This window comes from Hypanus sabinus, unplaced genomic scaffold (assembly GCF_030144855.1).
Source record: "Hypanus sabinus isolate sHypSab1 unplaced genomic scaffold, sHypSab1.hap1 scaffold_238, whole genome shotgun sequence".
Classification (NCBI taxonomy): domain Eukaryota; kingdom Metazoa; phylum Chordata; class Chondrichthyes; order Myliobatiformes; family Dasyatidae; genus Hypanus; species Hypanus sabinus.
Genome location: NW_026780497.1, coordinates 491,107 through 508,186, shown reverse-complemented (window position 1 = coordinate 508,186; position 17,080 = coordinate 491,107). Strand labels below are relative to the sequence as shown.

General features: G+C 43.3%; 1 protein-coding gene across 1 annotated transcript; it reads right to left on the bottom strand.

Moving 5' to 3' along the window:
• Positions 1-2,601: 2,601 nt before the first annotated feature.
• LOC132387940 (zinc finger protein 229-like) lies at positions 2,602-14,039 on the bottom strand. The gene is made up of 2 exons (XM_059960261.1): positions 13,777-14,039; positions 2,602-4,525 (listed from the first exon to the last, which is right to left on the bottom strand). Exon 2 carries the CDS (start codon positions 4,111-4,113, stop codon positions 3,055-3,057), a length of 1,059 nt encoding a protein of 352 aa, XP_059816244.1. The 5' UTR covers positions 4,114-4,525; positions 13,777-14,039; the 3' UTR covers positions 2,602-3,054.
• Between the last annotated feature and the right edge of the window lie 3,041 nt (positions 14,040-17,080).

Here is a 17,080-nt window from a genome sequence, read left to right as displayed (position 1 = left end):
GCTTCAATCTCAGGGTCCCGGTTCTGTTCTGCTATAAACTCCTTCCTAGACAGGGATAAATCTTTCTCATCAGACTGTCTACATGAATACTGTTTAAACACTGAAGGCAGAAAAGTCCCTGACAAGTCAGCATAATCTGAATCCCGATTTTGGCTATCATGGGTATCAGAATCATGCTGCACAGAACTGTCTGCGTCGGCAGACTTTTTAGCCATACTGTGAGTTACTGCGCAGGAAGGATAAATGTTAAAATCCATCTGTGGGTCGACAGAGGTTGGCTTAGTTGTCAACTGCACTGCAGGAACAACTTTACCATCTGCCAGGTCATTCTCTAACAGCAAAGTAACATCTTCCACCAGTAAACTGGAGCATAATCTGATCTTAGCAGGTCCCGAAATCAACCCTGACTGTAAAGGTCCCTTGTGCAATGGCACAGAAACCACGCCGCCCCCAAAGCCTTTAATAAGATTTACCTCACCAGTGTCAGTCTCATCACCAAACTTTAGAACGCTGTCTCATATAAGTGACGGAGAAGCCACAGCATCTTGAAGAATTTTCACTGGTACCTTCGCAGACCCTTCCTTTACTAATACAAACCCATCAGATATATAATAATCAAATCCCTTCTTAAGTCAGTCAGACCTCTCAGTCCTTAACTGAGTCTCAACAGAATGTTCAGAACCCTGTGGGGTTATCGGTGCTTCAACATACTGAACACATGCATTCGGGACTGGTTCCTTTTTCTTTTTCTTCTTCAGATGTCTTGCTAGACTATAGGACTGCTGTAGTTTGTTTTTGAACTTCAAAACATAGTCTCACAAGTTAACATGTACATCCCCATCAATCCACTGTTCCTGTAACAAGGTCAAAGCTCCCTCACTCTCTGACCAAATGCAAGTTCAAATTGAACAATTGGTCATCATATGAGCAGCTTTCTTACAATAGTAACAAGTAAGACCAGAATATTTCTCCTTCAGCTGCTTCCCTTCATCCTTACTCGTGTCACTAGTCCCAGCTTTAATTTCTGGTTTACCCTGGTGATCCCTGCTACTCTTTTGGAAACTCGTATTCTGGGTAACTTTAACATTATGAGTTAAAGCAAACTCATCTGCTGATCTAGCAGACTCCTGCAAAGTGGCAGCATCCTTTTCATCTAAATATGCCTTTATGTCATCAGAAACGCATCTTTCAAATTGTTCAATTAAAACCAACTCTTTCAAGCTGTTAAGATCATCACTTATATTCTTATATGTGCACCAGTGGTCAAAACACACATACTTCTCATAAGCAAATTCCATATAAGTCTGCCTCACAGATTTCAAAATGTCTAAACTTTTGCCTGTATGCTTCAGGGACCAACCCATAAGCTTAGAGCACACCCTGTTTCACTATGTCAAAATCAGCTGCTTCATCAACTGTCAAAACAGAATATGCTTGCTGAGCCTTCCCCTTAATTACACTTTGTAAGAGAATATGCCAGTCCTCTTTTGGCCACTTTAAACTCTGAGCAACCTTCTCAAACAGCTGAAAGTATTCATCAAACTCTGCCTCGTAAAAAGGAGGTACCAATTTAACTAACACACACAAAATGCTGGAGGAACACAGCAGTCCAGGCAGCATCTATAGGGAGAACCACTGTCGAACCACTTTCCTCATGTTTGTTCTACCAATTTAACTTACTGACTGGCCTCAAACTTATCACCAGAGTCTAATGCCAGACCCCTTTGCTGCAATCTCTCTATATTTTCCAGCTCTAACACCCTCTGTCTTTCTGCTTCCTCCCTCTGTTTTTCTGCCTCTCTAGCCTCAAACTGCCTCTGCCTTTCTGCAGCCTCCATCTTTAATTTTTCTATCTTGTACTGGACCTCCAGCTCGCTAAGATTGCTTTCAGAAAACACCTCCAACTCCTCCACTTTAAACACACCCTCAGATAAATAATGTTCTGCTATTATCCTCTTCATATGTGCTCTCTTCATTGTCAATTTCACCTTTTACCAATACTCAACAACTCAATCCTACTGGCATCCTCTAATGCCTCAGAGGTTGAGGCTTCCGGAAATCTATCAACATCTATTGATGCTGATATTCCACACACAAATAAATCAAAAGGGATTTCCCCAATGAAATCAATAATTAATCAATCAATATGCTCCCAAATCTGTTCATATCCAGGACACACCCCCAATTTTGTTATGAATCGTAACGCTTTAGAAACGAACCAGCAGCAATAGACGACACCTGAAGACTGTTTTTGATGATAAAAGGATCTTTATTAGAATCTAGTTATAATACAGTAACTTAAGCAAGAAAATCAGAAGTTATGTGTATATATGTGTGTAAATATAACTTCCAAACTATTAAGCTTGGGGGAAACAAGGCTTCAAGTCTTGATGTGTTAGAGTATGAAAGTTCAGTATAACCACAGAATAGGTGATGAGAGAGATATTTGTAATCCAGGGTAAATGGTGAGAGAAGGCAATTATGTCGAATTCCACAGGCTCCACTGTGGTAAAACGAGACAACAGTCGCTGTAGATTTTATGCTTCATCGTTCCAAATCCACATACAAATTATCACTGAAAGTCACTTGTCACAAGGGGTATCATCTTCAAGTGAATTATCACATCAAACCCAGACAAGGGTTAACACATAAGTGGTCTTCACAGGATACGCCAAATCCGATCCACACCTATGGATCAAACGAGGTGATAACCACACATTCGATATATGGTGAATCGATAATTAACCCACCCTTGTGGTCACAGGAAAGTTCCAAACAGTGACCCTCAGCCACTAGTTCCCCGGTTCCGATCCTTCCACTTTTCCTCCTTCCTCTCCGTCTGAGTGTCTCTGTCCTCAGTTAAAACTAAACAAGCTGTGAGCAAATTAAACAACCTGCAAGTCAGACTGACTCACCATCCTAATTTCTGTCTCTCTCTCTTAAAATGACAGTCCACAGCAAGCAAAACCTAGGGATTCATAATAACGACCACTCCCCATTGTGAACTGACTGGTGTGCCAGTAGTTGGGATGACTGAGTGAATCCTTTCCCAAATTATGAACAGATGAACGGCTTCTCCCCGGTGTGAACTTGCTGATGTCTCTGTAGGGTGGAAGAGCGAGTGAATCTCTTCCCGCATTCTGAGCAGGTAAACGGCTTCTCCCCAGTGTGAACTCGCTGATGAGTCTGTAGGTTGGATGACTGAGTGAATCTCTTCCCACAGACTGAGCAGGTGAACGGCCTCTCTCCAGTGTGAACTCGCTGGTGACTCTGTAGTGTGGATGACTTAGTGAATCCCTTCCCACAGAATGAACAAGTGAACGGCTTCTCCCTAATGTGAACTCGTTGGTGACTCTGTAGTTCGGATGACCGAGTGAATCTCTTCCCACAGACTGAGCAGATGAACGGCCTCTCCCCAGTGTGAACTCGCTGATGACTCAGTACGGTGGATGAATGAGTGAATCTCTTCCCACAGTCTGAGCAGGCGAATGGCCTCTCTCCAGTGTGAACTCGCTGATGACTCAGTAGGTTGGATAACTGAGTGAATCCCTTCCCACATTCTGAGCAGGTGAATGGCCTCTCCCCAGTGTGAACTCGCTGATGTCTCTGTAGGCTGGATGAATCAATGAATCCCTTCCCACATTCTGAGCAGATGAATGGCTTCTCCCCGGTGTGAACTCGCTGATGACTCTGTAGGGTGGATGAATCAATGAATCCCTTCCCACATTCTGAGCAGGTGAACGGCCTCTCCCCAGTGTGAACTCGCTGATGACTCAGTAGGGTGGATGACTGTGTGAATCTCTTCCCACAGATTGTGCAGGTGAACGGCCTCACACTAGTGTGAACTCGCTGATGTCTCTGTAGGGTGGATGACTGAGTGAATCTCTTCCCACATTCTGAGCAGGTGAACGGCTTCTCCCCAGTGTGAACTCGCTGATGTCTCTGTAGGCTGGATGAATCAGTGAATCCCTTCCCACATTCTGAGCAGATGAACGGCTTCTCCCCAGTGTGAACTCGCTGATGTCTCTGTAGGCTGGATGAATGAATGAATCTCTTCCCACAATCTGAGCAGGTGAACGGCTTATCCCCTGTGTGAACTCGCTGATGAGCCATTAGGTTAGATGACTGAGTGGATCCTTTCCCAGAAGTTCAGCAGATGACCAGCCTCTGCCTGGTGTGTTATGAACTGACTGGTGTGTGCACAGGTGGGAAGACTGACTGAATCCCTTCCCACACACGGAACAGGTGAATGGCCTTACCCAGTGTGAACTTGCTGATGTACCTTCAATCGAGATAACCGAGTCAATCCGTTCCCACTGTCTGAGCAGGTGAACAGACTTTCCCCTGCGTAAAATGACAGACATGCCAGTTGGCCAAAGGACCGAGTGAATCCCTCCCCACAGTCTGTGAAGGACAGATGGTCTATTGAATCTCTTGCTCCACTTCTTAAGTATCTAGTCAGAGACAGCAAAACTGGTGTGCAGTGTTTGAGAGTCTTGGAGATAAATTCCTTCTCATTCTCAACCTGTAACAAGATTTACAAAATCCATCAATGGGTGTAGGACAACATTTCAGATGAGATCACTTGAGTTGCCAAGGTTTGAACTGGTATCACACTGTTACAGTGAGGTTCAACCCAAGTTGGAGAGAGAAATTATCTCCTGACTGGGCACAGTGCTGGTATCTGGAATGACCATCAATTTCCTCATGCTCTTGTGTCTCTATAGGAATGGGCACTTCTGCCATCTCCAATTTGTACCTTGGCTCAGTTTGACTCTATGCATTGGTATTATTCCCGGTTCCTGCTGAGCAGCATTGGTGCCTGGCCCCACAGTAACTGAAACAGTCTCATGCAAATAGTCTTTCTTGATGTGCAACTGGGATTTTCCTTAACTTAACGTGCCACAGTTTTAATGCCATATATAAAAAAAAATTCCTGCTGAGATGAATGGTTGGTCTTCACAGCTGTTAAAAGGATTTAGAATGAATTTTTGTATTATTTCAGGTTCTTGTTACAGTAATAGAAAATTACAACACAGAAACAGGCCCTTTTGGCCATCTAGTTAGTGCTGAACTACTTCAACTGCACACTCCCATACCCTTACCATTTAGGTACCTATACAAAGATCTTAAAAGCTGAAATTGCACCACTTGTGCTGGCTGCTCATTCCACACCCAGATGACCGTCTGTGTGAAGAAGTTTCCCCTCATGTTTCCCTTAACGTTTCACCTTTCACCCTTAACCCATGGTCGCTGGTTGTAGTCCCACACCATCTCAGTGGTAAAAGCCAGCTTGCATTTACCCGAGCTATGCCCCTCTATCACAATCAAATCTCCCCTCAGTCTTTTATGTTCCAAGGAATAAAATCCTGACCTGTACAATCTTCCCTTATAACCCAAGTGCTCCAGACCTGGCAACATCCTTGTGAATTTTCAATGAACTCTTTCAACCTCTTTTACATCTTTCATGTAGGTAGGTGACCAAAACTGCACACAATACTCCAAATTAGGCCTCACCAATGTCATGTACAAAGTCAACATATCATCCATCTCCTGTACTCAGTACTTTGGTTTATTAAGGCCAATGTGACGAAATCTTTCTTTCCGTCCCTATCAAACTGTGACACCACTTGCAGTGAATTCCCAGTGAATCTGTATTCCCAGATCCCTTTCTTCAACAGTGTTCCTCAGTGCCCTCCCATTCACTGTGTAAGACCTAGGTCCTACCAAAATGCAACTTGTCTCAATTAAATTCCATTTTGCATTACATAACCCATTTTTCCAGCGGGTCCAGATCACACTGCAAGCCGTGATAGTCTTCCTTGCTGTTCACTACACCCCAATCTTGGTTTCATCCACTGAGTTGCTGATCCAGCGAACCATGTTAACATCCAGATTACTGATATAGATGACAAACACCAACAGATCCAGCAGTGATCCCTGTGGCACACCACTATGCGCAGGCCTCCGGTCAGTGAGGCAACCATCTGCTACCACACTCTGGCTTTTCCCAATCTACTCATCCAATTTACTATCTCATCCTGAATGCTGAGTGACTGAACCTTCTTGACCAACATCCCATATGAGACTTCGTCAAGTGCCTTGCTGAAGTCCACGTAGATATCCTCTGCCTTATCTTCATCCACTTTCCTGATAACTTCTTCGAGAGACTCTGTAAGATCGGTTAGACAGGACCAAGCCATGCTGCCTATCCTGAATCAGTCCACATTGATCCAAATACTTGTATATCCAGCTCCTATATGTTTTGGTCATGTTCTGTACTGAAACATTTTTGGAAGTTTATTTTCTCTACAATTTCTAAAGTTTTAAAAATTAATTTACAACCTAATAAATTGACTGTTTTATTTGGCATAATCCCTCAATATTTTCATGGTATTTCTCCATCAGACCAACATGTAATTGCATTTGTCACATTATCGGCCAGAAGGGCTATTTTGTTGAAATGGAAAGATGCTTCTGCTCCTACGTTGATACAATGGTTTTCTCAGGTGATGTTATGTCTTAGTTTGGCGAAAATCAGAAGTCAAACTTTTGATTCTCAATTTGATTTTGAGAAAAGGTGGAGTTCATTTGCCCACCTCTATCATCTGATTTGAGTTAATTAATATGGTTTCATTCTGATTTTTCTTTAAATGGATTTGAGTTAGTGGATTGATGTTTATTTTTTATGCAAGCGTGTATGATGTATAGCTCCGTGGTTCTGCTGCTAATGCTTTTTTTTGTTTTTTTCTTTCAGGGTTTTTTTTAGTTAACAGGGTATTTTTTTGCTTCTTTTTCTTTCAAAAAATATTCTTATAAATTTATTTTTTCTTATTATTACTGATATATTGCTTAGCTTTGTTAATCAGTTATTTGCTAATTTAATTTTTTATTGTACATAATGACATATCGACTTAATGTATCTTTTTTGTTAATCATCAATAATAATTTATTTAAAAAAAGATTTTAAAATGAAATATCTGCAACCTGCACACACTTTCCAATAACTTTCCCACTGGTGATATCAGGCTCACCAATGTATAATTTCCTAGTTTATTTTTAGAGTCTTTCTTGAACAGTGGAACAACACTGGCTGTCCTCCAATCCTCCAGTTCCTCACCTGTCACTAACGGGGATTTAAATATCTGTGCTTTGACCCCAACAATTTCTGCACTTGTCGTCCTCAGGGTCCAAGGGAACAACTTGACAGGCCCTGGGAACTTATCCATGGTAATTTCCCTTAAGACAGCAAACACCTCCACCTCTGTAATCTGTACAGGGTCCATGGAGTTGATGCTGCTTTACCTCACTTCTATATACTGTGTCCATCTTCTGTGTAAATACGGAAGCAGAAAAATATCTCCCCCATCTATTTTGTCTCCTCATATTCTGATCTTTCAGATGATTTTTTTTTTTCGCTTGCAATCTTTTTGCTCTCAACGCATCTGCAGAATCTCTGAGGATTTCCCTTCACCTTGTCTGCTGGGACAATCTCATGCCTTCTTTTATTTCTTTCATAAGTATTCACTTGAATTTCTTGTACCCCATTTCTTCCTATTTACCTGTAGCTGGTATGCACCTCCTTTTTATAGATCTGGGAGAGGAAAGCCAAAGGGCCGATAGACCTGCATGGTGGGAGGTGGGGGTAAGGGGGGGGGGTTAATCTAAAGTTGCAGGGGGAATGGGAGCCTGAATAACAGAACAGATATTGGAGGGGTGGTGGAGACAGATGTTGTTCTGTCCTCAAAGTCAGGAATGAAAAAGTTGAGCATTGTGCTGTGAATATGCTGAGCCCGGTATATTTCAATACAAGTAACAGTGTAGGACAGGTGGATGTGTTAAGGGCGTGGATCAACACCTGGAATTAAGATATCACTGTCATATTAAGAAGTTAGCATCTCGTAGGCCACTTGTGACCCTGGCTATTTTATTTAAAGGTCATAGCATCCATGAGCTTGAGAATAAGAGTATAAAGGCACAATTGCTTTCCCATGAGATAAGCTGAGCGGGTGAGCAGCCTTGGTGTGAGAAGCACATTGTGCCTTGTGTTTCTCATGGCTCCTGCAAGATAAGCAATTAGAGCGAGTGACTATTTACAAGGGCAGCAGACTTTGGGTGGTGGGCCTGTGTCTGTCTGCATCCAGACATAGTAGCAAATAAAACTGTTATACAAACAATTTATGACTGATAAAGTTAACAATACCCATCTGTAGAGAAACTAAGGGGGGTGAACCCACAGGTATCTGTGTACATGACTGCATGATATAAAGAGAACTGTATTTGCTTCAGGAGAGAGAGACCCTCGAAGCAGCCTCCAAGAGAGAGTGCAACCCACGTGTGGAACCAAAGCAGATGGCCGAGATCTTAAATAATTTTTCATCTCTATTTACTCAGGAGATGGACAAAGGGTCTATGGGAGTGTGGGAAAGTGGCATTAAAATCCTAGACATGTACAGTTTAAAGAAGAGAAGTTACTTTGCTGTTCAACTTCAAACATAGAAGTCTACAGCATATTCCAGATTTTTCAGCCTAAAATGTGCCAACCATGTAACTTACTCTGGTAACTGCCCAGAATTTCCCCAGCGCATAGCCCTCTATTTTCCTAAGCTCCATGTACCTATCTAAGAGGCTGTTAAAAGACCCTACTGTACCTGCCTCGACCACCGCTACCGTCACCCACAACTCTCTGTGTATAAAAAACTTATGGCTGACATCCCCATGGTAGCTATTTCCAAGCACCTTGAAACTATGCCCCCTCAAGTTAGCCATTTCAACCCTGAGAAAAAAACCTCTGGCTATCCACACGATCACTACCCCTCATCATTTTATACACCTAAAAAAGGCTCTAAATATAAACAAGGAAATTAAACCTTGCTTTGAGGATTTGTGAGAAGTATAGAAAATTATGAGGGTATGGATCAGGTAAATGCAGACAGCTTTTTCCACTGAGGTTGGGTGGGATGATAACCAGAGGTCATGGGTAAGTGGAAGGTGACCATTTAACGGGATAGTGTGGAAAAGCTCTTTACTGAAATGGTTGGGAGAGTGTGGAATGAGATGCCAGCGCAAGTGGTGAATATGACCTCAAATTCACGATTAAGAGAAGTTTGATAGGTACCTGGATTGTAGGGTTATGGAGGGTGATGATCCCGGAGCAGGTAGTTGTATTAGACAGCTTAAATGTTTTTTCGGCATTGACTAGATGGGCCAAATAGCCTGTTTCTGTACAGAACTTCTCCATATTTCTATGGCAGAGAAGTTGTCCAAACTTGTTTGGAAGGGAAAATGTAGGAGGGACAATGGAGCTGCAATGGCTAGAGTTTCTGGGAACAATTCGGGAGCCGAGTGATTGATACATCCCAAAGAAGTGGAAGTATTGGAAAGGCAGGAGGACACAACGTTGGCTGAAATGAGAAGCTTTTGGAAACTAACAGATAATGAGTAAAAAAAAAAGTCAGATGAGCTCAAGGCTTGGAATTATGATTTGTAGTCATTAATGAGTCTTGGTAGCACCCAACAGTCTGAGGCATTCAGAGGAACAAAATGATCCGGGCCTCAATATCTCCTGAAAAGCACGGCTCCCCACACCAGGTACCTTTCAGCTTTTTTTTTGGCAGGCACATTCAAACTCCACACGCTCAAAATTTCATTTCTGAAGGCCTCCCACTTACCATTGCCAGAAAACAGCCTGTCCCAAACCACACGTCAGATCCTTTCTGATACCATCCAAATTGACCTTTCTCCAATCTAGAATCTCAACCCGTGGTCCAGACCTCTCTTTTTCCATATTTACTTTGAATCTCATGGCATTATGATCACTAATGTCTGTCACCAGCCCTGGATCATTTCCTAACAGCTTATTGCATACTTCTGCATCGGGAATTCTACTTACTGAATAAGGGCACATTTGACAAACTCTACCCCATCTAGTCCTTTTACATTATGGGAGTCCTAGTCAAAATATGGAAAGCTAAAATCAGTTATTGAATCAACCTTTGTTTCTTGGCATGGTCTGTGATACCCAAGGACATAGGGTGACAGAGGAAATGAAACACATTAACATTAGGAAGGAAATGGTGTTGAGAAGACTGATGGGACTGAAGGCTGACAAATCCCCAGGTCCAGATGGTCTGCATCCTAGGGTATTAAAGGAGGTGGCCCTGGAAATTGCGGATGCATTGGTAATTATTCTCCAATGTTCCTTAGATTCAGGATCAGTTCCTGAGGATTGGAGAATGGCTAATGTTATCTTTCTTTTTAAGAAAGTAGGGAGGGAGAAAACAGAGAACTATCGACCTGTCAGCCTGACATCGGTGGTGGGGAAGATGCTAGAGTCCATTATTAAGGATGAAATAGTGGCATATCTAGATAGCAGTGATAGGATTGGGCTGAGCCAGCATGGATTTATCAAGGTTAAATCATGCTTGACTAATCTGTTGGAGTTTTTCGAGGATGTAACCAGGAAGTTAGACGGGGGAGATCTAGTGGATATAGTGTACCTCGATTTTCAGAAGGCATTTGATAAGGTCCCACATAGGAGATTGGTGGGTAAAATCAAAGCTCATGGCATCGGGGGGAAGGCATTCACATGGATAGAAAACTGGTTGGCAGATAGAAAGCAAAGGGTAACGGTGAATCGGTGTTTCTCGGAATGGCAGGTGGTGACTAGTGGGGTGCCACAGGGCTCGGTATTGGGACCACAGCTGTTTACAATTTATGTCAACGATTTGGATGAAGGCATTGAAAATAACATCAGCAAATTTGCTGATGATACTAAGTTGGGTGGTATGTTGGGTGACATGTGATGAGGATGTTAGGAGAATTCAGGGTGACTTGGATAGGCTGGGTGAGTGGGCAGATACTTGGCAGATGACGTTTAATGTGAATAAGTGTAAGGTTATCCACTTTGGGAGTAAGAACAGGAAGGCAGACTATTATCTGAATGGTGTAGAGTTAGGTAAGAGATCTAGGAGCCCTTGTTCATCAGTCACTGAATGTGAATGAGCAAATGCAGCAGGCAGTGAAGAAGGCTAATGGAATATTGGCCTTTATTACAAAGGGAATTTCAGTACAAGCGCAAGGAAATCCTCTTGCATTTGTACAGAGCCCTAGTGAGACTACACCTGGAGTATTGTGTACAGTTTTGGTCTCCAGGGTTAAGGAAGGACATCCTGGCTGTCGAGGAAGTGCAGCGTAGATTCACGAGGTTAATTCCTGGGATGTCTGGACTGTCTTACGCAGAGAGGTTATAGAGACTGGGCTTTTACACGCTGGAATTAAGGAGATTGAGAGGGGATCTGATTGAAACATATAAGATCATTAAGGGATTGGACAAGATAAAGGCAGGAAATATGTTCCAGAGTCCAGTACCAGAGGGTATGGTTTGAGAATAAGGGATTGGTCAATTTGGACAGAGTTAAGGAAAAACTAAGGAGTTAAGGAGAGTTGTGGGGGCCTGGAATGCACTGTCTTGGAAGGTTGTGGAGGCCAATTCTCTGGATGCTTTCAAGAAGGAGCTAGATAAGTGTCTTATGGATAGGGGAATCAAGGGATATGGGGACAAGGCAGGAACCGGGTATTGATAGTAGTTGATCAGCCATGATCTCAGAATGGTGGTGCAGGCTCGAGGGGTCGAATGGTCTACTTCTGCACCTATTGTCTATTGTGATCTCCCGACAAATCTGTTCCTCCAAACACCACAGACTGTTGGGTGGAAACAAGTCCTAGTAATTGATTCAATATCATAATTCCCTGTCCTGAGCTCATCTGGCTTTCCTACGATGCTTCTTGCATTGTGATATACACAGCTCAGCACATTCATCGCACCATGCTCAACCATTTGATTGCTGACTCTGTCTGAGGTCTGAACAACATCTGACTGGTGTCAGAAAACAAACTCTCCCTCATTATCACAAAAACAATGGAGCTGATTGTAGACGACAGGAGGAATGGAGACAGACTAACCTACATTGACACCAATGGATCTGGGGTTCAGAGGGTGAACAGCTTTAAGTTCTTTGGTATAAAAATCACCAAGATTTCACTTTGTCTGCACATACTGGCTATGTTGTGAGAAAAGCAAAACAGCACCTCTTTCACTTCAGACGGCTGAAGAAGTTTGCGATGGGGCCCCAAATCCTAATAACTTTCTGCAGGGACACAATTGAAAGCATCCTGACCAGCTGCATCACTGCCTGTTATGGGAACTGTACTTCCTTTAATCGCAGGAACCTACAGAGAGTGGTGTGGACAGCCCGGCATATCTGCAGATGTGAACTTCCCACTATTCAGGACATTTACAAAGCCAGCTGTGTAAAAGGGGCCCAAAGGATTTTGGGGACCCAATTCACCACAAACACCAACTGTTCCTGCTGCTACCATCCAGGAAACAGTACCAAAGCAAAAGGAGCAACAGGCTCCGATCATCATCTTCCACCAGGTCATCAGACTGATTAATTCATGCTGATACAATTGCACTTTCATGTTGTATTGACAGTCCTATTTATTATTAATTACTATAAATTACACATTGCACATTTAGATGGAGATGTAATATAAAGGTTTCTACTGTTCATGTATATGAAGGATGCGCATAATAAAGTCAATTCAATTCAATCTCTCCACTATCTGTTCTGTCATTCTGCCTCCTATTCCCCTTACAATTTACATCACCCTCCCCCACACTAGCTCTAGCAAGCCTCACTGCTAGAATATTAGACCCCTTCCTGTTCTGCTCCCCTAACTCACCAATCCCCTCTCACCCCTTTGACTTTCCTCTGCCAGGCAACTCCCCTCAACAGTTTCTAAAGTGGTCCACCTGTTGTTATGGGGGATGGCCGCAAGAGTACTCTGCGATGGCTATTTAACCTCATTTCCCTTCCTGACTCTCACCCAATTTCCTGTGTCCTGCACCTTGTGTGTAACTCACCTTTCTTCATGTAATATCTATCACGCCCTCCAACTGCTGGATGATCCAGAATTCATCTATTTCAAGTTCCAACTCCTTCAAGTGCAGGGTTACAAGCTGCAGCTGGATGCACATCTTGTAGGTGAGGGCCTCAAGGACACTGGAGGTCTCCTCACCTACCCACCAATTTCCCCCCTAATTTGTAATGACCAGTGTGCACATAAATCTTGTACTGTGCATTTTTAGCCAGTGACAAGATGTGCACAGTGAACTTTATATGGAGAGGCATTCATTTTAATAGCTAGCAAATCACTGTCGATAGGAACTTTGATCTCCTCTGGGTTCAATCGAGTTCATCTGCACTCTCACGCAACCGGTTTAACAGGCCTAGAACAGGTTGTTACGAAGGATGAACAGCTCTGATGGGCAGAAGGGTGCAGGGTTGCCCATGTCCCCCTCCCCTGGGAGAATTACAAACCGTTACTGTTGACAGGCTGTTAATGAGAGAGAAAGAGATGGAGCAAAACATATTGGAATGGAACATTTGCTTCAGACAGGGGCTAGATAACACCGGGGGAGAGAGACCATATTATGACTCCTGTAAGACTCACGGCTCCGGAGAGGGCTGTTTACTTGGTACTATTCTGTTCATTAAAATTCCTCAGTGGACAGCCGGAGTGGGCTGGTTTGATGGGCTCAGCCATTGAAAACTGATTGACACCTGAGAGCCTGTGAGTAGGGATAAAAGTGAGGTCTGGGGATACACCTCTCAGACGCACCAAGAGACACACTAGTGAGCACTGTTTAAGTGTTGGAACCCACGAGAAAAGTTGGTGACATCAGAGTCCGAATGAAGAATTTTAACTCACAGTGTTTATAGCGAGGCCGGTGGGGGCTTGTGTGTGTGTCCACCCTTGCCTGGGTGACGAGTCCACCATAGAAGAACGGTCTAGCTAAAGGTGAGAGGGGTCATACCTGAATGGCCACAACAACACATCAATAGATCAAGATCGTAAAGGAAGGTTTGCAAGACAATAGCTGTTACTGTTTGCTCACTCTCTCTCTCTCCAACAATTACAACACATCAACCAACAACTACCTCAGCCTGTATGAACTGAACTTTATACTCACATATGACAATTCATTATCCCCTAGACAACGATAGCTTGTTTATTATTGATTATTATTATACCCACACTTTTAAGTTTAGTATTGCTAACGTGTATTATCTGTATATTTGCATTGTTGATATTGATTTGTATATTTTACTAATAAACACTGTTTTGAAAATAAACGGATACTTCTATTTTTGCTGGTAAGACACCCAGTTACGGGGTACGTAACAGGGTAATGAAGGATTTTCTCACCAGAGCTTTTGCACTTTGTTCATATGTGGTTTGCTTGCTAAATTACACTTTAAAAAGTCAGATTTCCAAATATCACTCCACTTCTTCCCACTTGCAAATTCTCCAGCAACTTTTGCATCACCACAATCCACACAGGTAACAACAGTTTCTATATTGGACATAAATATTTCCCCTGAGCCCACCCCCAAATGACTGACAGTGGTGAACTCAGTGATGGCAATGCCAATGAATATGAAGGGAAGGGCAGTAGTCTGTCTCATTGTAGTCTGGCACATCTGTGATGTGAATGCTACTTGTTGCCAGGGCAAAGGTGTTTGATATCATTAAGTACCCAGACAGAATGAGATAAAACATGTTCTCACTGGTAGAAAAGTCCAGAGCAAGAGGAGTTAGAACAAGCAACACACACAAAAGGCAGGAGGAACTCAGCAAGCCAGGCAGAATCTATGGAAAAAAGTGCTAATGTTGAATTCCGCCGGCATTTTGTGTGCGTTGCTTACATTTCCAGCATCTGCAGATTTCCTCTTGCTTGCGACTGGAGGTAGACCAAAGGTGATTTTCTCAACTGGTGATGTAAAAGTTTTTGTGCCCTTTCTCTGAGTTCCCAAGCTGGAGCTCAGCTCTGTCTGAGAACCATCGGTTCCCATTCCCTGGGGCCCGTGTACGGATCGGGGGCTGAGAGAGAGGGAAGAGAGCAGGACTCTCCTGGGGTTGCGGGTCACAGGAATTGCCCCGAAATCGGTGTTTAAGGTAAAGAGACAGAAAATCGCTCTTACCTGCACACGATATTTCAAAGGCCTTCTGAGTACTGTGCGCATGCGTCATACTCAGAGACGCCACAACCCTGACGCCTGCGCATTTCATCTGTGCTTCAATGCCGGCCAAAAACTATAACGCAGGGGCTTATGGGTAGTCACGGTGCCATTAAACATTTCTGCAAGCACTGGTTTAATGTCCGTACCTCATTTTTTTTCGTGTGTATAGAAAAATCTGCAGCTGTTTTAACGCAGAAAGCGGCTCCGATAAACAATATACTCAGTATCAACGTGTATCTCATGCCAAAGTAAAATGCAGATCTGAAACGCAGGAGATTCTGCATTTTGGAAATACAGAGACGCACACACACAAAATGCAGAAGGAACTCTGCAATTCAGGGAGCAACTAATTAGCGGAATACACAATCGAGCTGAAGGGGCTCCGCCTAAACGTTGTCTATTTATTCCTCTCCACATTTATTGCCTGATCTGTTAATTTCCACTACTATTTTCCAGAAATTAACCACCTTTTTTTTTCGGGCAACCTGTTTCCAAATGTTTCCGATCTTTCTTTTGCAGCCACAGCCTGTTGGTTTGATTCCACCTCCTCCTCGTGAACTCCAGGCCCCATCTCTCTCTGGAGCCCCAAAGCCCTGACTAAGGCTGGCAACTCTTTGGTTTCCGACTGCACCATAGAAGATTCACTAGCTGGTCTACTATCAGACTTTAGAGATGCATTGTGTTGCGAGACCGCAGGTTCGTTTACTGTGAGTGTCGCTTTAAATGTCTGAGTGAGGCGGGACTGTGACGTCAGACACAAGCTGCGGCAGAGAGAGAGGGAGAGAGAGAGAGGGGGAGAGAGAGAGAGAGAGAGAGAGAGAGGGAAGTTGTTGGAACTTCAGCTTGTCACTGCTATGGGTTGCAATGCCCAGAAAATCGGGTTCATGATCGGCACGCCGTGCACAACGGATGTGTGACTGTCACTTCGTATAATCCATATTTGTGAATTTGCTGGAGTATACTGTGGTATCACTTTTGTTGACCCTTACCTGGTATCGGGGTGTTCTACGGTAACCACTTGAAGACGGTATTCCTGTCACTGTCACCTGGTGATAGTTCGAAGTGGATTTCGGAACGAATCAACGGATAAGATCTTTGGCGACTGTTATTTCGTTTACCCAGCGTGGAATGTGTGTGGAATTCTTCGTAATTGCCCTCTCTCTACATGTTCGGGTGGATTTATAAATCTCTCCCCTCTCTCACGTATTCCGTGGATTACTGAACTTTTCTACCTTACCATTTTAGGACTTTAAGCATTGTTTCCCAAGCTTGATAGTTTGGAAGCTCTACGTACATATATATACGATAACGCTGTTAACTTCTGTTTATTTCGATTAATCTTTTATATTTGGAGTAGATACTGATAAAGATAGTGGATTTAACATCGAAACCAGACTCCATTAGTGATCTATTGCTGCTGGTACGTAACAATTGCAACAACCCAGCTGTCTGAGGCACAGTCCTTTAAAATTGGTGAAAATGACACAAAACGTTGAAAAGAGCGGGGAAGAAGGAGTTTAACCAACTTCGTCCGGAGCCCTGAAGAACGTCAAAACCACATTGAGCTCATCGTCTTGTTCAGCCCGGAGAAAATCATGCAGGAGATTCATGCAGGTGTATGAGATGATGAGAGGCATTGGTCGTGTGGATAGCCAGAGGCTTTTTCCCAGGGCTGAAACGGCTAGCACGAGGGGGAATAGGTTTAAGCTGCTTGGAAGTACCTGCAAAGGAGATGCCAGAGCTAAGTTTTTTTAAACAAAGAGTGGTGCCTGTGTGGAATGCACTGCCAGCGCCGGTGGTAGAGGCGGATACAATAGGGTATTTTAAGAGACTCTTAGAGAGGTAAATGGAACTCAGGAAAATAGCTGTCTATGCGGTAGGGAAATTCTAGACAGTTACCAGAGTAATTTACATGGTCGGCACAGCTGTAATATGCTGTAGACTTCTATGATTCTATGAAATTCAACGGAAATCTCCTATCCCACTGTGTG